Here is a 22409-nt window from a genome sequence, read left to right on the forward strand (position 1 = left end):
TTTTTGTTGTCAAAGTCCAAATCTTCTATCGTAAGATGTAACTTCAGTCGAAGTCGAGTAAATACGATTAAATTTAATTTAACTTTTATAATTTATTAATGATATAATGACTTTACTTAGTTACCTTACATGTCACCTTAAACCTCGTATTATAATTAAATATATTTGATAATTTTAATTTTAATTTATAATAAAATAAGAAATATAAATTAAACCATCAAATTCATTTATTTAGACAAATCCTGATTGAATTTTTTAATATGATATCATTTTAAATAAATATTTATATCTCTCTATTCTTTTCTTTAAATTTTTTATTATTTATATCTTTTGTCTTTACAATAACTTTCAAATCATTTATATATATATATATAGATATATAGATATATACACATTTATCATATTAGATAAAAAATAACAATAAAAAACTATACAACTATTTTATTTTAGTAAAAAAATATTTTTTATTTAATTATTGTAAAATAACCATAACCGACCACACTGTACAGGAATGAAGAAGCACGTATCTATGATTTGCAGGTGAAGCAGAACCCTCTCTTCCCAGCTATATCTATCCCTAAGCATTGGGAGAGTAATTTGGTTCGTAGCAACTCAATTCAACCCACTAATCACACACCATGCAGGTACACTCTTTTACCAATTTATTCCCGAGGCTGCAATACAATTTTTTATTTTAATTTTCAATTTTCCGATCCCTGGGTGAATTGGAGTTAAATAGGGTTTTTGAATTTTTTATACAAAAATTAATTTGGGCGTTTTATGCAGGCCAGTGATAGGTTTAATATCAACTCTCAGCTCGAGCATCTCCAAGCCAAATATGTTGGAACTGGTCATGCGGATTTGAACAGATTGTCAGTTTCGCTCTCACTCTTTTTTCCCTAAAATTCATTCTCAATTTGTTTTTTTTTTTTTTTTATATTCTTTATATAAATTATTTGCCAATTGTTTGTTTTTCTTGCTTGTATGTGTTTGCAGTGAGTGGGCAGTGAACATTCAACGTGATAGCTATGCATCATATATTGGCCACTACCCTTTACTGGCATACTTTGGTATTGCTGAAAATGAATCTATTGGAAGGGAACGCTATAGCTTTATGCAGGTTATCTTTCTCTCTGGACATAACTTTTTTCTTTTGTTTCCCTTCAACTCAGTTTCATTTTTTGTTCTACTTTATAATAGAGGCGTCTTGTCTTCTACCTCTGATATTGAATCAGGTCTTTATCTATATCCACTAGTTTGTTTCACTGTCATCTTAATAAAAGATAAATGCTAGCAATACATTATTTTTTTCAGTGTTCTACTGTATTGGGAGAGTTCATGAACGAGGAGTGGGAACAGTTACTAGTGTAACTGAATGTTAATTTTGCCCAGTAGCATAGACAAGAGTGCGTTGCTAACATTATTTTAGAGTTAAATATATTTCAACCAAACAGGTTGTCTATGGGCTTTTGGGACAAAGGTGAAAAGAAAATCACTTGTTACTTGTAATGCTTTTCTGATAAAGTTGTTGAGTGCTGCTGTTATTGTTTGCTTATTGAGGAAGTGAACTTCGTAACCTTGTTGCATCCCTTTATTATTGTTATTTTGAATACCACTAATCCTGTTATTTTAGAGAGGCTGTCCTTTTTTATTTTATTTTTTCCATTTTTATATGTGAATTTGTTGTAGGTACATAGTTCTGTGAACTATAGATAAATGTTACTTGCTTATTAGTTTGCTATTTCTTTTCAGAGAGTGTTGTTTCTGATAACTAGGATACAAGTAATCAAATAAGGAAATTTGTAAAGACTGCTTGCACTATCATGTTCTATTATCAATTCAAGGGTCATTGGTTTCTATATAGCAAATGCATAATCAGACTTGTAGCCCAATATCCTAATTATGGGATTTTTATCTGTCTATTCAACGAAATATCCCATTTGGACTTACCATGTTCTGATTATTTGCAATCAGCAACTTGCTCATCTGCTAAGTACGAGTGATAATTATTTACAACTCTTTGTTAATTACCCCTGTTTTTTGGAGGGTGTTATTTTTGTGAATGGTGTTCTTAGCATTCTTGTCTTTTCTTTAAATTTGTCCCAGTGAGCTTGTGCTTAATTTCCCAACACTAATGTAAGACTGTGTTTAATAAATTTTGCATTCCTTTGTAACCATGAGAACCAGGCTATAGCTTACGCACTGTAAACGTGCAAAAGGTTTGCCTCAGTTTTTTTCTCAGTAAACCTCACAAATCGGTGGTGGCATGTTGCTCTGAACATTCTGAATGTTGGAGTGAAAGATAGCTAAAATTATAGAGAGTGATGTATAAAGAGACTGAAGTGGTAGAATAATGGAAAAGGTTTCTGTTATAGAGAATGAGAACACGGAGAATGTCCTTTTTTTTAATCGAGAATACTCAGTTTACAATTATCGTTCTCAATCAACTGCACTAATTTTCTGCACTCTACCTAACTCTTGCCTTATTAACTTCCTAACTAACCAGTGCTTATTTTTGTTCCTTCTCAAATAAACTCTCTGGATCCTACCCACCATATTATGTTGAGGCAGGAAATGGGTCTCAGGCCCAATATGGGTTGTAGATCTAACATGATGGATCATACTCTTGTATCATAAAAAATATCAAACAGTATCTTGATTTTATCCTATAGAATATCTACAATATCTCACCGCATCTCATCTTAGATTGTCTTATCTTCTTAGAGGGGTTTATGCTGTCTTTAGGAAGCTATGTGCTCTTTAGTATCTAGAGTCTATTGTTAGCATAATTAGATAAATGAGGCTTAATGCTTGTGTATAATTAAACCTGTAAAACATCCCAATATGAATAGGGTATTATTCAAATTCTTCCTTCGCTCAATAAAACATCATAATTTCAACACATACATTCATAACAGTGACCACCCAATGCCACAATTAGGTAGCATTTGAGCAATGTGAAGCTTCTTAATTGGAGATATGGGATAGGAAAAACACCACCCAATACCACAATTAGGTAGCATTTGAGCAATGTGAAGCTTCTTAATTGGAGATATGGTATAGGAAAAACATTACGGAACAGAGCTTTGTGGTGTGTCTGAACCTGCAACATGTTTATTCATCCTAATCCTATCAAGAGGTAGGGGACCTTAGAATTCTGAAAGGAATTAGCAAGAAGTATAATTTACAATTATCTAAAGAGTACTTATAGCACGAGACCCTTCTCTGATTTTTTCTTGTCATGTTAACCTTGTCTTTGGTGTCGTTGTTTACAACTCGTCCGTCATAAGCTATTCCTTATATGACAAGTTCTATCTTTTGTGCAGAAAATGCTCCTGCCTTGTGGTTTGCCTCCCGAAAGAGAAGAGGATTAATCACACAGTACAGTTTATATAGCCTTTCACATTTTATTGTGATGTGTTATCTGATGGAGGAAACAGATGGTTGTGGCCTTGATTACATATTGTAGTGATCTTTCTTTAGCTTGTGGGTGCTTAAGTATTTGTTAAGGAGCTTGGAAAATTTTCAAGATATGTCAAGTTTAGTTTATTCTTGAATCGTAAGTTTGTCTGTGTTTCTTAAATGGTGGCATCCAAGAAAATGTGATTCTCCCTTGAATGACTTTCATAACATGCACAATTTTTATGTTGCATTTTGAGTTTGAACTCAAGGAACAAGGTACACTACTTGCTAAGTGTATTGCTTGCATGTATAATTGTTAGTTAATATCTGAGTTTTTATCAGAATATGTGGCAAGTTAGATCATATAAGTTAATTAATATTACCACTCAGCAACGGATCTTAGTAATAATTGTTTTCTTCTGAATTTCAATAATTCAAACCCAAATTTGTGTAGAACTTGTAACTCTGCATTACCTAATTCTTTTAATATAAATTGTATTTTGTTTTATTAATATATCACCTTAGTAAATATTGACTTATTTTACCTACCATGATATATAGTTTTTTTTTAAATTATACTTTTAATATTTTATATTTATTTGTTACATTCATTTTTACCTTTAATCTTTTTAAAAAAAATATTTTGGTTCTTTATCTTTTGGTTATTTTTCTTTGAGATTTGGAGGAATTTGGGCTATTCAAAATAATTATTATTTGATTTTGGAACATGATTGGGAACACATTTTGAATGATTGAAATATGTTTTTCCATCCATCAAATGTAGTTGAAATTGGTAATTAAAAGTTACTAAAATTTTTATGACAAGGAATTATATCTTTGTAATGAGATACAAATGATAAGTAAAAATTTATGAAAAGATGTTGGTGCTCAAAGATCATGAGATTAGAGATATCTTTGTGATGAGATAAGTGTGCCCAATCAAAATACTATCAAGTAGATATGTCTAATTGTAAATGACTACTACATAGAGATAATATAAAGGAGATATGTGTTCTACTTCTTATATCGTCAATTGGAAGTCACAATAAATTTAGAGTTAGAATCTGGTTTATCTGCTGAGTGTTGAGTTTTTTTTGTGTTATTCTTTGTTTAACATTAAAAATAGTGTTTTAGTCACTAACACAAAAAAGTCTTTTAACGTCCGATATTTTCGACCTTTGACGTTTGTCCAAACACCGACGTCGTACTGGGTGACGTTAAAATAACGTTGGAAAACAAAACAGATGTCACTTAACGTCGGGGCAATAGGGGTCCGACGTTATCCAACGTCGGGGCCAAAAGCAGCAGACGTCAATTTTCGCGCTAAATGGAACCAAAAAACAGAGCAATTTGACTTCTGTTGGGCTCTGACAGACGTTAAATAACGTCGGCCACAGTAAGCTCAGACGTTAAATAACGTCTGTCAGAGCACCACCAGACGTTAATCTGCTCTGTTTTTTTTTTTAATTTGGTTGTTTTTACAACATTCCCACACCTGAAAATCAGCAAATTTCCAGAACAGTTTCATAATAATTTCAGCACAATTATGGAGTTACAGTTATATCTAATAACACTTAAGTTTCAACATATATTCTAAACTAATATACACAATTCCCATTAATCTTCTTGCTTGTTACACTAAACATTACAAATAAAATAAACACATATCAAAGTCATAAGTTGACATACAAAAATTAATAACTTTAAACTAAATGAGTTCTAACCTTTGAATATAATACTTTAAGTTGTTGGCCTCTAGGCTTACTCACAATTCTAATAAAATTTTGGAAACATAAAACATATGTTAGTTTTTATAACTAAGTAGATACATAGGTTATTGAAAAAAATTAATACTTACTTTTGTAACATGTTTTTCAAAGTAGATGGAATCTTCCTATTGCATAAATAAAACCATACAACCGTGCATTGTCTTGAAATGATGACACATAGTTGCCAATGATACCTACCGTCAATCACAAGTACTTAGCAGAAATAATTAATAATACTTCATAAAATATTACTAGAAAAAAAACATACGCATCAATGTATGGCGCAAAGTAGATCTCTCTATTTGACTCAACCATCCATGTTTGCAAATAAAGTTTGATGTGGTCATGTGAGTTTCCCGAAGGTTGAATGGTTTGAGGTTCAATGAATCCATATACGGCAGATCGACCTTGGTCCACAATGAATCTATAATAAATCTACATACATAAAATAAAAATTAATGCAACAATAATATTAAAAAATCAAATACAATTAGTCCAATTTTACAAATAACAATAAATATAATTTTATTTCGTAATTTTACAAATATTATTATAAAAATTCAATTAAAAAAAGAAATAGGCCAAAAAAACTAAAAAAAATAGTCTAAGATAAAAATTATAATTGCAAATAAAAAATACAAGCAATTACATACATACAATGAAAAAGAGATAACAAGCAAAATAATCTCAAAACGATGCAAATGGGGATGAAAACGTATAATATTCGGTTGAAAACGCCTAAAATCAATCCACAATCAAATACCAACTAGTTTGGTGGTGAAAAATGTTCGAAACTCACCTAGAGGAGGTCGGAATAATGGTCACCAATGGGAAGGATCGCGAAACACTGCAAATGAGGATGAAAACGGAAAATATTCGGTTCAAAACACTTAAAATCAATCCATAATCAAATCCCAACAAGTTTGGTGGTGAAAAACGTTCAAAATTTACCTGGAGGTGCTCGGAATGGTGGTTGCCGACGAAGAAGCTTCGCGAAAAATTGGTGGCGCAACGAAACAATTAGGGTTTATGCGTTTCGCGTAGAGAAAACCCAAAAATTGACGTCAGGGCTGCGTGGTCAGACGTTACTTAACGTCGGTGCAGAGGGGGTCAGACGTTAAATTAAGTCGGGGCAGAGTGGGTCAGACGTTAAATTAAGTCGGGGGCAGAGAGCTCAAACGATAATTTTTACATAACGTCGGGGTACTGTGGGTCAAACGTTAAATTACGTCTGTGTTGAAATGGACAGACATTAAAAAAGTCAAATAATTTACAAAAATGCCACCGGTCATTTTTAACGTGGGACTTTTTCTAGACAGACGTTATATGGGTGACGTTATAGGGCTTTTTTGTGTTAGTGAGTACAGATAATTTAGTATATTTTAAAATTTTAAAACTAATATAAGTGTATTTTGAAATAACAAAAAAAAAAAAAAAAGAAGAGTAGAGAATTCTAAGAAGAATAGTAGAAAATTCAAATTCGTATGAACTAAAAATAATAAAGGTATTAGAGTTAAAGTGTTTAAATGATTGAGAAACAAATGATAAAAATATTTTCGATAATTGCTAAACATTTTATATTTACTTTTCAATCATTAAAAAAAGTATGAACCCAAACAAAATAAAAATTTAAGAATGATAGGAAAAAATTATAGTAAAAAAACAAAATTAGTTATGTAAGTCATTAATTATATATTTAATATAAATATAAATACGAAACATCTACCTCACATCTTACAGAATATTTGATTTTAGATGTAATAAAACCTCATATGATTATATATAAAGCAATTAAATACTTTAACAATAATAATAATTACATAATAAAAAATTAATTAACAACTAGAAAGTTGCTGATTATATTTTAAAGATTTAACTTTTGATTTGGGAAATATTTTGTTATTATGTATAAAGGGATGGATCGAATGAATTTGAAAGGAATATTATATATTTGGTAAATCTAATTAATTTTGGAAAATATTAAAAAAATTGATAATATATATTAGCTTATGAACAGAAGTAAGAACTAGCGAAGAGATAACGAAGGAGGCGGTTTGCAGAATGAGTTCTTCTGCTTCTCTTCTACCCTTCTCAGTTTCTTCTTCTTCAATTTTTTCTTCTTTGCTTCCTTCCGCCACTCCATTGTGCCTCTCTCAACCCCGCTTAATCTCAACCTCTGCCACATTTAAACAGCAAAGGTTTTCATTTCCTTCTGTCAAAGGAAGAAGAAAGTTCCCAACTTTACCATTTTCATCCACCAAAAGGTTCCTTGTCAGAGCTGCTGAGTACAAATTCCCCGACCCAATTCCGGAATTCGCAGATGCCGTGAGTTGTCTCTTCCATTTTTGGCTTCTCTTCTCTGTATTTGTTAACTAATAAATTAACTTCGTTTTCCAATTTCTTTCTATTTTTGTTTGTGTTTTTTCAGGAGACGGAAAAATTCAAAAGCCACCTTCTCCAAAAGCTTACAAAAAAGGATATATATGGAGAATCCGTTGAGGAAGTTGTAGGAATTTGCACTGAGGTTCGTTGGTTTCCTGCTTCATGTCCCCTACTAAACCCTTTTTCTTTAGTTAATTTGGTTGTCCTCATTTTTTTTATTCACTCTTTTTTAAGTTGAGTTATCTAGTTTTTGTTTTTTTTTTTTTAATTTGGGAAAGAAAGAAACCCATAATACCTATTTTGAAGTAGAGAGCAGGAATAAGATTAATGATTAGTTGGTTATAGTAGCATGTTTTCTCAGCATGCTGAAGAATCATTAAAAGCATTTCTTATCACCTTGCATGCAATGTATTTGTGCACCTTTATTGGAGAAGTAAGTGATGAATGATCCTGTATAGATATTTACTGGTTTAGTTTTTGGTTTCTCTGATCTTAGTCACCCAGAAGTGATGCGAATTATACCTTAGGTTGCTCTCAGCATATGAACTAAGGTCTTCTGATATATATATTGAACTAGTACTACATTTTCAAATAGCAATCATATCATGACAAGTTGACAACTCTAGAGTGAGGCTTTCCGGAAGCTCATTTTTCCCTCAATCACAGCTTAATTGAGATCTCTGAATTTGGAAAATCCCTCATTGGATGTAGTTACCTACACATCTCATTCTAAACCCTCAACTTCTCCTGTTCTTTTCTCTGTGCAGCACCCACTCTTCTTTTTATTGAATGTTTATGATGACATGTATTTGAATTATGAAAGTCTTTTGAATTTGTTTGTTTCGTTGACTTTTAATCATGCTATATTTTTTTGAGTCTGACTTCTATTCTTTGGCATTTGAAATTGATAACTATGTTCGTAAGAGAGATTTTATGTGTATGTTATAGAAACCCGTGATAGTTTTTTCTTACAATAAAAAATCTGTCAAGACTATAGAACAAGGTTGGTTGTGTTCTAGTTTGGTTTACTTTCAGCTTTTGCACTTGTTTCATCTATTGTTATTATCAGATTATGGAATTATTCAATCTGAGTTAAACTCCTGTCTTAGCTTATGAAACTAGGGAGCTGACGCTGTAAGGACTTTCAAACAACCAGGAAAAGAAGATAGGGAAGATGTGATTTTATTTGTCTATTTTGTCAATATTACCATATTTTAGTAATTGGAACGGTTCATTCAGAATTTGTCTTTCATATTGCTTGAATTCAGTTCAACTAATAGTTTTGTGCAATATTCCAAATGCCAGCCAATTTGATATGTTTTGCTTTCATAGGGATGTTTGATTTATTCTGTATGGATTGTCTTTGTGCACCACATTGTTATTTTGAGCTGAGTTGACTAATGAAATATTTGTGTTCATACTAACCCTGTTTTGAATTGTGTGATTAAATGTTTAATGGAGTAGATTTTTAGCACTTTCTTACACTCAGAGTATGGAGGTCCTGGTACACTCTTGGTCCTTCCTTTTGTTGACATGGCGGATACCCTGAACGAGCAAGGATTTCCTGGTGGACCAATAGCTGCACGTGCTGCTATCACTTGGGCACAAAATAATGTGGACAAAGACTGGAGAGAATGGAATAAAACTGATAAGAAATAGTAATAGGGTACCTCATGTATGCTTATGCTGTAAGAGACCTAAATGAGCAGTTTTGTGTCTATTTCTTTAGTGCCTTTTTGGTCTAGGATAGGTAGAGTTGGAGAGAGACTTGATTTTGAAATAGTTATTAGCAATTATTTATATTAGAACGTGTATTCTTTTTACCGAGAAGAGATAAAATAATCTGAGCCTAAGATGGACAACAAAATCGGATAGAGGTTTAATCGTTCATTACCATGCTTTCATTCTCTTTTCAACTCGTTTTCAATGTTTGTAAACACTGCCTTAACTCCTCACCATTTGGTATTAATTATTTCTAAACAAACAACTAGATTATTTCTTTAGCAAATGATACCTACCTCTTATTCTCGATAGTTATTACAAAGATATTAATTCGCTAATTTAACTCGTAACAAAATGTTAATGTATAGCTGCACCTGACAATGCTTGTATAGCCACTCATAATCTTATTTTAAATCAATATGGACTTCACTCCCTGTCTGCATGAAATACGAAATAATGACCGAAAATAATTTTTTTTTCAAAGCATTATCTCACTACTACTTATGGCAATTCCAGTTTGAATGATGAAGCATTCAAGAGCACCATTCACCATGACAGACAGGGAATGGTGTCTATCTAAACTGATCCACATCAATACTAACCGTAATATACTCCCAACATCAATTTCATTGGTTAGTAGAGTTGAAAGCATTGGTTTACAGAATATTATTACAATAATTTAAACACTACCGTCCATGTAAATCAGATGACGGGAGATTCTAAATGCAACTGAGCTAAAGCGCAGTTGAAAGAGCCTGAATAGATACAAAATTAATAATGAAAAACATTTTCAAATAAGACGTGATAATATTGGCGTTATTGAACAAGAATCGTGTTTTCTTTAGACTGTATGATATTCTGATCTTCCGTATGCTCAAAAATGAAAATAACGAACTCAACTTGATATGATTGCAGTGTCGATAAGTCGTAATGGGAATCTTCCATTGCGGCCCAAAAATTATGGAAATTGAAAACGCTGAGGCTATAAGTTGCATAACTGCTAAGCCAGGACCAGTAGAGGACTAATCATTTCCTATCCGGAGGTTTGGTTGCGGAATAATCGTGTAGCCAATAAATTAAAGAACAGAGACACTTCAAATTGCGGACTTCTTCCAGCAACAAATCCAACCCAGCAGTTACACACACTCTTCCTGGACTTGGCCATCTGTATAAACAGCGAAAGCTTAGAATGATTCAATACATGCATTTAAACAAGAGATGAATGAATATAAAAGATTAAGGATTCTCAAGACCTCACCTGCAAGGTTGATAGCCAAATTTGCTTGAGCGTCAGCGTCAGAGTTGAAGTTCTTCACAAGGTAAAAAGAAAATTATTTTAAGGCAATGCTTACGTATACAATTCTAAAATGCAAGGCTCGATTATCTAGTAAATTTAACAAGGAAATAATGCTCATAAAGTCATCAAAAAATTGACGTTAGGAAAGCACGTTTTACCAAACAGGGGATGGTGTATATACTAGAATTCAGTACAACAGTTCTGTAGCAGAGCAGATGCAATAAACGATTCTTCTTTCATTGAATTTTTGTAGTGTTACATAATTAATGGCATGACCACTTGGACTAAACTTGTTCCTACAACTTATTTGTGTTTCGCAAGCACAAAAATCAAGGGGGAGAGAAATCACGCCATTAAGAAGGTTACAGGACACATTACCTTATTGCAATTTTTATTCAGTTTTTCAATGCTTCATTTTATACTTTTATCAGCTTTTCAGAGACCATTAATTTTCTCTTTTTGGATAATGTACAATTGTGTATCAGGTTTGGCTTATTTTCAAAATATAATTATTTTTGCCTGCTTGCTAAGAGATCTTTTGAAAAATAAACAATTATTTCTCAAAATAAGTTATAATAACTCATACCAAACAAGATGCAAATCCATATACATCAATAGTTCAGTAAACTATACCTACCCTTAGAACATGGTTGATCTGGAATGAAGAAAATTTGTCCTTCAGTTCTTTTGCCACCTTATATAATGTAGACAAGTTCTCATTCTTGACCTTCCAGGAACCATCAATCTGTTTCGGGCAGTAGCGTGAAAATTGAAGAGAAGCAAATTATAAATAACAGAAATCAGTGATCAAACGCTTGTAAAGAAACAAGGTTATAGGAGATCATATAGATGAAATGCGATGCTTGTCCTGTACTTGGTTGATATTATCCAACGGATAATTACAGTTTGCTGTCATGTGGTTTATCCCACATTCATAGTTGTTACAATCAACTATTTGCAAATCTAATCGCACAACTAAATACAATTCAGCAAGCCAACGATTCATATGATGAACTGTAAATGGATTTAAATCATGATGCATACAAAAATTTGTGAGACTCTGTATACCAATATAAATAACATGATCTATATATATTGCCAGTATAAGAAGGATTATAAGAAAATAGGCCGAATGCAAAAAATGCAATCTTCTTTGTACAATATTTTCTTAGTTGCCCATAATTACAGAATTGTCTGTAATTCTGCTACAATAACTAACTGCAGTTTTCTACTACAATAACTAACTGCAGTTTTCTACTTGTTTTTCGCTGAACAAATAAAATCCTATAGGTGATATATTTTGGTTGTTCATTTGGGCCTTGAAAGGCCATTAATATTTCCTCAAGGTGGAACTCATTTAGGATAATAGCACAGTCCACTAAAATGAGAACCTGCTGTTTTGGTTCGTGCCCAAAAACCAGAAATAAAACATAATAGAAATTGCATATTATTAGAATAATTATGCATTACAGCAGAAGAAACTGCAATACCCCAGAACAATGTTCCTTTTCCACTACAAAATAAGAGTAAGAACTGTAAAACCCCCTCCAACCCCACTTACCTTTTCCCCTGTAAAGGAATGACAAGTGGTGGATAACTAATTACCCCGACCAATTTCGAATTTTAATCCCCTTGCCTCGACCTTTTTTTCCTTCCTTTGTTTCTCCTACAATAAATCTTCTGACCCAAGGCCCATAACTATGTTGGAATGGGTCGACCACAACGTGAACCCTGACATTCATCCACATCAAGAATTTTCAGTGTTTCAAAGACTGGGTCCTTGTCAACAACTTCAGCAGGTAGAGCAATTGACAGAAGTGGACCAGTGTGGGGCTTTAGTGAACACTCGAGGAAGACATTGTGAATTTTGTAAGTGGGGGGAGGTTCCGGTGATATGTAACTGAGTAAACACTCAAGTTCCATTTTGCATATAATTTTCATGTGAATATTTAAATCAAAGAGTCCTAAAAAGAGCAATTACATAAAGAATCCAAGGGCATAGAATTACATAATGAAGGAATGTAAATGTCATTAGAACTTTAATAATGCTACTATGCTAGAATAAAATACATAGAAAATAATATAAAATAACCAACCTGCATGCAAACAAGTTTGGAATCACCTCGGATACGAATACCAGTAAATCCCTTTTTAAGAGCATATTTCATTCCCAATATCATTGCACGATATTCCGCAGCATTGTTAGTTGCCACACCCACACCTTCACGTAACCTACAAATCTTTAAAGTAAAAATAGTTAAAGAGATTAAAGTTTTATACTAATGATGACTAGATACAGAAACATCAAATGCCTACCAAACTTCCATCAATAGCTCGCAAAACAGCCCCAGCACCAGATTTTCCAGGATTTCCTTTCGACGCACCATCAAACTCAAGAATACAAGTCTGCTGCACAATGATACATAACTTTGATTAACCAAAAAAAGGGTAGGCAACTATGAGGCTACATAATGCCAGAATAAGAGAGATCTAAAAGCATCAAATGAGTTGATGAAGTATTAAACATTTCACTCCATATTGTACAGAGATCAACAACAGAGCCATCAAATGACCACAGTATAAAGTCAGTCTGCAATAAAATTGATTGATAACTATTGGCTAAAATGCATAGAAGCCCCCTTCAACTATAAATCAATTAGAAAACACCCAGTGGTTCAAAACTTAGCATCTTGGCTTCTTCAGTTTACCAAACCATGCATATTGAGCCTCTACACGAGCTTCTTCTGCAAATTACGTGGATACTAATGTTCATCAGTTTCAACTTTACCAATTTAGATTGCCAGATTCTGAACCAGATGAAGGTTTTTTGCAAGAGATGCAAGTATAATTTTCTGGAAATAGGAAAGTGTCATGCAAACATGTTTTTGAATACATGAGCATCAATATGATTTCAACTTACAGTTGCTTGTGAAGGTGCTTCGGTTACAGCATTATGATCTAACTTGACTTGCTTTCTCAAGGGATCTTCAACTATTGCTTTCTGCAAAGGAAATAAATGTATTAAAACGGTTACATTAAAAACAAGTTTTGACAGTGCACTGAAGTAAAAACAACTGGTTTCACAGACATTACACACAGAGCTACTACATTTTCTCATGTTACAATTGACTTTAGACTCTAGAAATAAGTTTTCATTGGTGGAAACCAAGTGTAGTATCCGATGCAGATGATAGTCCAGTAAAGCTGTTCTCTAAATCTTTTTTTTATCGAGTTATTACCTACTACCAAACATTGACCTAAGTTTTTTAATAAGTTAAATCTTTATGACATACTATGCACCGTCAACTACACGAATTTTATATAGCATTATACAATGCTTCAAAACCATTATAAGATTCCATGATATGCAATCCCATGCAGTCAACTATAACATAAAGTAATGATTTACAAAGATGGTTGAAAGAAAACAAGGTTTGAGAGGATGTCATAAGAATATTTAAATAATTCCAATGGAAGTAATAGAATTGGTAGATGCATATGACTGATCATTGTAACAAAAGTGATAGCTAGTAAGTAACAGATACATAGCCCTGGAATTTTGCCTTCCTGATAGTGATGTTGTAGTTTCAAATTGTACTGAACTCACCTCGTCCTGTCCAAGCACTCCCAAAGATCTCTTTTTAGATACGTCCATATTTGATTTGCCCTCTTTGGTAGGAGGTTCCTGGGACATACATAATAAACCTTCTTATTAGTTTGATTAACAAACCTCAAATTTTAAAGGAAATTTAGAGGATATCTGTGGAGAAAACACAGTTCAAGGAAACAAAATGTGCCATGCCATCTATAAGTATAGATTAATATCTTTATTAGCAAGCTTTTTAAATGCAACAACCGATTACCTACTTCATAGTATAACCACAGAATGGGTTTTGTATGTAAAATTATAATCAAGAAGGAACAAAACCTATGAATTTAAAACATTCTATATATAAGTTTGTCTAGTTAAAATTTCATGTAAAAGAGGACTTATTCCCATCAATCACCAATGCATGGTAATATGAATGTGAAAGATATTTACATTATGAGAACATATTTTATCATCAATTCAAATTCCCCCGCTATTAAAAGTTAGTAAACATCACCAACTCAAAATAAGGATGCTGCCTTTGAGATCAAGCATATATAGCTAATGATAACCTTGCATTTGTTGAAAAGAATTAAAATTCAAATACATTGCAACAGCTGTTTACCTGGAAAGGGCAAGGAACAAGCATGCCCAACAAATCCTCTTTCAAATCAGCAGCTCTAATTGTATATAATGCATTCTTCAGTCCATTCGAGGCAAGATATTCCTCAGTGTCCTTTGACAACGAATATCCCTTGTACACACTAACAGGAGGGTTGCAAACCTACCCAGCGACACAAGGAAGCATATATTTAAGCCTACTACGACAGAAAAAAGTAATAACTTATCCTCAATAGCACAAAACAGATATAGCCTCTGCATCAAGCCAAGCAGATAATAATCACACATTGAAATGAAGAGTAATGTTGAAGCACAATAAAAGGTAGGCAATTTGAATTTTGAATGCTAACAGAAAAAACATGCTCACAAAGATCAGTAACATACTGGCAAATGTCAACTGAATCCCTGCTATCTAACGAATAATGATTATGGTAACCCTGAAATACATTATATCTTGACAATGTAACCTTGTTATCAAAGGAAAACATTACCGATGTATTCCTGCAGGAGTTGTGGCAGGCATTAAAAAAGGCAGGGGTAAAGTGTGAACTTTCAAGAAATCACAAGGGAATAAGAATAATTTGCCCGATAGCATAGTAGCTCTCAATCAAACCACTCAACAGTTGCAATCAAACACTCCTCTCACTTAACAATTTTGCTACCCAAGAAAATTTCAAAACAGTCACAAGTACTTAATCATGTCATTTAAAGAAGAGTAAGAATAAATTGAACTTAACTAGAATGTCCTTACTGTGTCATTCATCACATTTCATCGTGTAGAATAGGATTGTTTACTTTTAATAATCATTTAAAAGTTATATAAGACGATTCTAATACTACCGAATATGAAAATTAAACTCAAGCCAAGATTATATGATGAGGGGTTCAGAAGAAAAATTACAGAAGATCCAACTTGAGCCTGAGAATCAGCGAGACTATTATAGATTCCAACAATGTCCCCTTTCCGAACGACATAGAAAGCGTCCTTCTCCTTCTCCATGACTGGTGCTTCAGGTTCGGCCTTGCGCAACCCAGAAGAACTAGAACCAGTTTTGCGCCCTTTTTTCGTGGAAAAGCAGCGAGTGGTGAACACGAATTCTGAACGGAAAGACCTAATTCCGCGAAACTCTAACAACGTCGGGAACGAGCAGCAGTGAGGGGAACGGTTGGTGATTAATCGAGCGGCGCTTCCGACGGCGGCGGCGGTGTACGATGATAGCAGCGAGAAGCAGTTCATGACAGAGTCAGGTGGCGTTTGGTTGCTGAGAAATGGGAGCAAAATGCATGGTGGAATGAGAGTAACTGCGTGGTAACTTGCAAAGTAACTGTGAATTGGAATTTGGGACTTCAGAGTGAAAGAAGAATGACTAAAAGAATGTGTGTGGTGTGGTGTGGGGTTTTGCTATTTAACATTAAACGGGTCGGGTTCTGTTTTCGAGAACTTTCAGGGTTACTGAACCCAACAAATTTTCAATTCTAGTTTCTGAAAAGTATTTTTCCACTTAAAAAAAATTGAGAATGAATTTTGGGGAAATTTGAAAACTAATTTTCTCTAATTCACCCAGGTCATATATTGGAAAGAAATTGGGAAAAGAGAGTGTACCTGCATGGTCTGTGATTGGCGAGTTGAATTGAGTTGTTAACCAAATTCTTCTTCCATTGCTATGCGATAGTAATAACTTGTTAAAGAAACATGAAAGGCTAAGACATGTAGAAATTTACTAAGAATAATATAAAATAGGTGACAATTTCAAATTGTGGATGATTCATTATTACAAATTTACTATCTTGTTTATTCTTCTAATTTGAGGATCAAATTATTTCTAGAATGGGTTAGGCCAAGTATAGGTAGTATCTATTAGGGTTACCTTTTCTACAAATATCGGCCTTATACTCGAAAATATTTCTAATTTAGTTTTTCTAAAATGATTAAAACAAGTAATACTATAAAGTATAATTTTTAAAAAAATTAATCTTTTTAAAGATAAATTCAATTTTATATCTCTAAATTAAAAATAAAAATATGTAAAATCAAACTTTGAATCATTATTCAATGATTACATTTTTTGTCCTTGATAACTGTGAAACCTATTTCTTAAAAAAAAAAAAAACAGTGTTAGCAGTCTCATTTTTTCTTTTTTTAAGAAGATGTGACTCTCTTATTTCTCTCAACTTCGTCCATTTCTCCACTTTAACTCAACATTGATCTTCATCTTCTGCATTCTTGATCTTCATCTTCTGCATTTGAATCTTTGCCCTTTTTGAAACAGAGGCCAAATTTGGGTTGCTGAGTCCTCCTCAAATCAAACTGAACATTGCTTTACTCTGCGTAAGTCAAAACTCCAACTTTTGTCTTCTTTTCTTTGTCCAGTTTTGGATTTTTGGTTTCGTTTTGATCATGATCAAAACCTCATTTTCATCTCTCTGTGCTCTTGTGTTTTAGTTTTAGTTTCTTAAGATGATTTGGGGTTTTAAATCTTAAAAATCATCTTGGGAGTTTTCCTAGTCTCAGTTTTGGTCTACATTTGAAATAAGGGAAGCTAGGCTTTTCTTTTAGATTTTGAATTAAATTGCTTATCCTGGTCCTTGAGTGCGTCTTAATGTGATGAATTGATGAGTGTACTAAATTTGAGTGGTTTGTGTTCTTTTGGGTTTGGATTTTCGATTTTGCATGCTAAGAGCAGCTGAAAATCTGCTATTCTAGCTTAAGCGATAATTTCTAACTTAAGTGAGAGTAACCCTTGTGAAAAAGATCTAGCTTAAGCGAGAGAGAATAGCAGAATTCTACTTTGCTCTTTGTTCGAGTTGTTGCTCAAGCGAGAATTTCTAGCTTGAGAGATTGCCTTTGTCACTCAAGCGAGAATGTCTAGCTTAAGCGAGAGTAATCTCGCCCAATCGAGAAAGACTTAGCTTAAACGAGAATGCTGCAGAATTTTAATTTCTTAATTTTAACATGCGATTGACTAAGTGAATTTTAAAAATATGATGTACGAAGCTATGCATGGATGATTAGTGTAACATCCCTAGGGAATATTACTTAAAAATAAATATTAAAATAATTAATTGCATTAAATAACCATCTCGATAGAAATCCCAACGCGGGAAAATTTTATTTTAATAAGATAGCGCGCCAAAACTCATGAATAAATTTATAAAAGGTTACAAATTCCCAAAATCTGCATTTAGAAATAAATTACAATTTATTTAAAAATCCTAGCACTACTCCCATGCTAGCCCTCACTCCGCCATCTGAGCATCCTCAGCACCACCTGTATCAACATCTGCTCCCGTGTAACGAATTACACGATCATCGCCACACACAAACAGAAAGGGTGAGCTGAGAAAATAAAATAACAAACATATAAACACAAGATAGATCATTTACCCATCTTATTCATTATCTATAAATCTTGGCCAAGACCCCAACCCCAAGACTTAACAGTCTTCAAATCATACATTTTGTTAGCCTTGGACTCGGGAATCTGATGCTCACACGAACCTGCCCGCTCGTGGTCCTGCTTCTACGAACCTCCCCGCTCGTAGTCCTGCTCTACGGACCTACCCGCCCGTAGTCCAACACATGTGATCCACCAGCCCCCGTACCTCCCCGCACGTGGCATCTCTCAACGTGAGCACGGAATAAACGAACCTCCCCGCTCGTATCCCCACGTGAGAGTAACTTGATATGAACCTCCCCGCTCATATCATCACATGTTACACCATCCATGAACCTACCCGCTCATGGCACAGCATCTCCCGATCCAAGCAAAGCATCATTGTCAATTAAAACAACACACATAACTCGTGACCTGGTGCACGGCCGCCTGGCGCACCAGCCAACACCGCCTGGCGAAACAGGCCCAGACCGCCTGGCGGTACCTGCCCACCGTTAGGCGCCAGCGCTCTTCCAGACCCCACTATTTTCTCGTCACCGCCTGGCGGAGCACACCGTGCCGCCAGGCGCCTCTCAGTGCAGACCCTCCCACGCTAGGGCTATCGCCTGGCGGCTATCAGTAGACCGCCAGGCGCCATACCAGAACTACACTTTCCTGGTTTATGACACTCCAGTTAATCTATTTTACCATTTAAATCCCTTCCATAGGTCGCATAAGAACCCCAATCTCAACTCTCACATAGGCGAGCCTACAAATATCATATGTAAACAATTACATGTACCTTCCATAACCGCACAACAAGATATGGGACTTCTTCCCATTCCCTCTATCCACAATAATAACCCATTCCACAAATGAGACCACTCATACCACAACATTAGCATCTTACATACCTGTTTCACGCTACAACAGCACTACCACACTTCTATACTAGTATTCAATCCTTGTTACCCAATCTTAACTATTACATCACTTCCTTAAACCACATCGTCTCCAATTCCAGATAATCACCATCACCCACAGTATACATTTTTTTAACCCTGAAACTCTACATTTTGGACCATTATTTTCTCTATTTAACCTTTAACTTCCCTATCCCCACACCATATTATGCTCATACCTTCACGCTTATTCTAGTTCCTACTATTTGGTAACATATTTATATCGTCCCTTATAGTTTCCTTAAGAATTATCTAGTACCACACACTCCCTATGTTCACCCTTCCATCCTCTACTTCTCAACTCATAAAATGGTCACTGTTACAGTCATCGCCTAGCGGCAGGTTGTAAACCGCCAGGCGGCGTATCAGATTCTGGTTCCATCTCTCTGCTGCACTCACGAATTTCCCAATTCCCCATCAATTCAGTCCAGGTTCAAAACTTAAGAATAACCAACCACTCATTATCCTTTTCTTTTTACTGTATTTATCCGCTCCAAATCCCAATTTCTATGATCCTCTTCTATCATGAACCCTAGGCCAGATTATTAATGGAACGCTTAGGTCTAAATGTGATTCACTCAATGATACCCTTACAGTATAATTCGCAGGCAACACAAAACTCATGAAACAACAATTTTGCAATCATACCAACACAAAAAAATCAATTTAGGACTCTTTACATCCCATTTTACTCAGAACCACAATGAAACAGTACCCCATCCCCATGTATCGCCTGGCGGTTCGGGCTCACCGCCAGGCAGTTCAACAGCAAACCCAGAATCACAGTGATTTCTAATGTGCCGCCTAGCGGCACCTTCGTGTCCGCCAGGCGGTTTCTGGGCGAGAACCCAGAAACGTGAAACAAACTGCATAATTAGGCACAAAACTCATCCAATTCAATTCGATCAATCATAGAACAGTCAATACGATTCAAAACAATTAAAAACAACTCCCCTTACCTGGATTCCTTGCTAAATTCGAGTTGGTGTGCTTATCCCTTCACCAAAACCTCTCTAGCCTTGACTTCCCACTCCAACCTTTTCAATTTCAGCCTCAATGCCTCACTCTATCAGTCCCAATTCTCTGAAAAGACTTCTCTTATGATACCCACGACCCTAATTGCTATTTTCCCCCTCTTTTAACCTTCTCTTCCACTATCACCCTTACTTAATTGTCCCTTTAGTGACTTGCACAAATTTTAAATAAAAATAATACAAAAGCTAACCAAAATTGCTTAATTACCCTCTGATTTCCAGCCCTTAAGTTGCCTCCCTCTTGGCTGCTAGGTTTCTAACCCTTCCACATTCATGCACAAGAAGATTTGGCAAAAAGGAATTATTTAGTTCTCACCAAGGTTTGAACCCACTCTCATGCACATACCAAGCCAAAGCCAAACCACTCAACCAACACATGTTTCATGATGACTCCCACAATTTTAGGGATTTATCATCATCCATACGAGTTCAATATATAAGCACACAAAAACACATAATTTAAATAACATCCAATGGCACACATAAGACTCGAACCCAAGTCCTCTCACACAATCAAAGTACTCTCAACCACTTGAGCTAGTACTTTTCCACGTCATAGTTCTCCACATTTATTACTTTGAATATTCTCATTACCCGTCCTAATTAAATAATTAATTAAATAATTATTTAATTTTTCCGGATCTTACAATTGGTATTTTGAGACTTGACTTGGTATGTTTTTGTAAAGTATGTGATAGTTTTGATATTTGAAATTGGAGACGGAATTATTGATATGTTAATATGAAAATATGAAAATATGATTAACAATGTACATGATTGTGAAAGTATTTGTGTGAAACTATGATGATAATGAGATTGTGAATATATAAACGAGTATTGTATGTGTTTGACGTAATTCCATGGGTCTCATGAGGAGATGTTATGGTGGTGTTAATTTAGTGTATGTATTGAATTATGGATTCAAGTAAGGTGACATCCTGAAACTCTAATGATCATTCACACTCAACTAGAGTAGAATGGCTCATGTGGTGAGAGTAGTACGAGGTCCTAGTTTGGGGCAAGATAATGGCCTTAGATGATCATGGATTAACCTTTTGTGTGGTAAGGTGAAACTCATCGACAATGGCTCTAGAGAGTAGTAGAGACCACCACAAGTATAAGTGTCTAGTGATTTCGATTCCAAATGCATGTATTTGGATAATCGAATTTAGTGTCAATTGTTTGTATGCAGTTATGTGAATTAAGTGTAGTTGTCTATGTATGAATTATATGATTTAAATGGTCTTAGGACAACTCTTTTGTAAACTAGCTTACCCTTGCACTTTGTGGTCTTGTTGTGTTCTTCTTTTGCTATGATCACCATTCTGGTGGGAGCAGATGGAGATGGAGGTTTAAAGACAGCTCGAGAGGTGAGAAGTTTATAGTTACAGTTGTGAGTTTGCAGCAGATGTATAAGTGGTTATACGATTAGTATATGCATACGTTTTAAGGTTTGGTGTTGTTGTATAAATGGTATATTTTTATAGTCTGGTCTCTAGTCTCTTAAAGAACTATATTAATATGCTTTTTTATTTCATTAATTTGCTTTTGAATATTATTATGAAATGTCTTATTTTATTAGTTTTGTACTACTAAAATGGGATGTTAAAATAACTTTGATTTGATTACTTATTTATTATTTATTTAAATTAAATTCACAAAAAAGTTAAAAGATAAGAAGTATTCATATGTTGAATATTGTAATACCCGTACACAAGAATAATCGGAATACTTGTATCAATTATCTTCAAGTATTCTATTCATTATAGGTGAGTATAAGTATTTATTAACTATTTCTAACACATTTTAGAACATGATACCAATATTTTTTTATCATTCCTATCCATAGACAAACCAAATAGCTTGAAACAAATTACTCCTTAAGCAACGAAGTAGAGACAAATCATGATTAGCCCCAAAAGGATAAACCTACATCTTATCTTATGAATGTTGTTTTAACTTTTAGCTTAATTATGTTTTGGATCGCTAATAAAATTGAAACTTTCGGTTGAGTTTAGATTTTGATGGACTATTGAGTCCTAACATTTCAAAACATTTCAATTAAGTATCTTTGGTTAAATTCTTATGTTACTTGCCACAACTTAAATATCGTCATCATATATTTTTACAAACTACCATAGTGACGATAAATATCGTCACATAATACATTATAACAAACTACCATAATGATGATGATCTCTTTTAGAGATTTGCTATATTTACTTAAAATTATTCTCAAAGCTAATAAAAATTATAA

General features: G+C 34.1%; 3 protein-coding genes and 1 long non-coding RNA gene across 5 annotated transcripts; 2 read left to right on the top strand and 2 right to left on the bottom strand.

Moving 5' to 3' along the window:
- The first annotated feature begins 498 nt into the window (after positions 1-498).
- On the top strand, positions 499-3746 carry LOC114176572 (uncharacterized protein At4g14342). Its single transcript, XM_028061652.2, has 4 exons — positions 499-644; positions 787-872; positions 997-1120; positions 3327-3746. The coding sequence occupies exons 1-4, from the start codon at positions 639-641 to the stop codon at positions 3372-3374; spliced, it is 264 nt and encodes an 87-aa protein (XP_027917453.1). The 5' UTR covers positions 499-638; the 3' UTR covers positions 3375-3746.
- An 815-nt stretch (positions 3747-4561) lies between these two features.
- LOC146887852 (uncharacterized) lies at positions 4562-6525 on the bottom strand. The gene is made up of 3 exons (XR_014993321.1): positions 6123-6525; positions 5971-6018; positions 4562-5606 (listed from the first exon to the last, which is right to left on the bottom strand). It is a non-coding gene; the product is annotated as an uncharacterized LOC146887852 (long non-coding RNA).
- A 658-nt stretch (positions 6526-7183) lies between these two features.
- Positions 7184-9443, top strand: PRIN2 (Serine/Threonine-kinase). The gene is made up of 3 exons (XM_028063914.2): positions 7184-7496; positions 7600-7695; positions 9018-9443. Exons 1-3 carry the CDS (start codon positions 7233-7235, stop codon positions 9210-9212), a joined length of 555 nt encoding a protein of 184 aa, XP_027919715.1. The 5' UTR covers positions 7184-7232; the 3' UTR covers positions 9213-9443.
- Positions 9444-9873: 430 nt separating this feature from the next.
- Positions 9874-16159, bottom strand: LOC114178164 (uncharacterized). 2 transcript variants are annotated; one of them, XM_028063913.2, is made up of 9 exons: positions 15684-16159; positions 14787-14945; positions 14180-14257; positions 13493-13573; positions 12889-12978; positions 12669-12812; positions 11210-11317; positions 10534-10585; positions 9874-10440 (listed from the first exon to the last, which is right to left on the bottom strand). In XM_028063913.2, the coding sequence occupies exons 1-9, from the start codon at positions 16017-16019 to the stop codon at positions 10412-10414; spliced, it is 1077 nt and encodes a 358-aa protein (XP_027919714.1). In that variant the 5' UTR covers positions 16020-16159; the 3' UTR covers positions 9874-10411. The 2 variants fall into 2 exon arrangements, with proteins under 2 accessions (XP_027919714.1, XP_027919713.1); XM_028063912.2 differs by having other exon boundaries at positions 12889-12981; positions 15684-16084.
- Positions 16160-22409: the final 6250 nt, after the last annotated feature.

The sequence above is a fragment of the Vigna unguiculata genome, chromosome 3, assembly GCF_037176805.1.
Source record: "Vigna unguiculata cultivar grain cowpea cultivar isolate G323 ecotype 2 chromosome 3, ASM3717680v1, whole genome shotgun sequence".
NCBI lineage: Eukaryota > Viridiplantae > Streptophyta > Magnoliopsida > Fabales > Fabaceae > Vigna > Vigna unguiculata.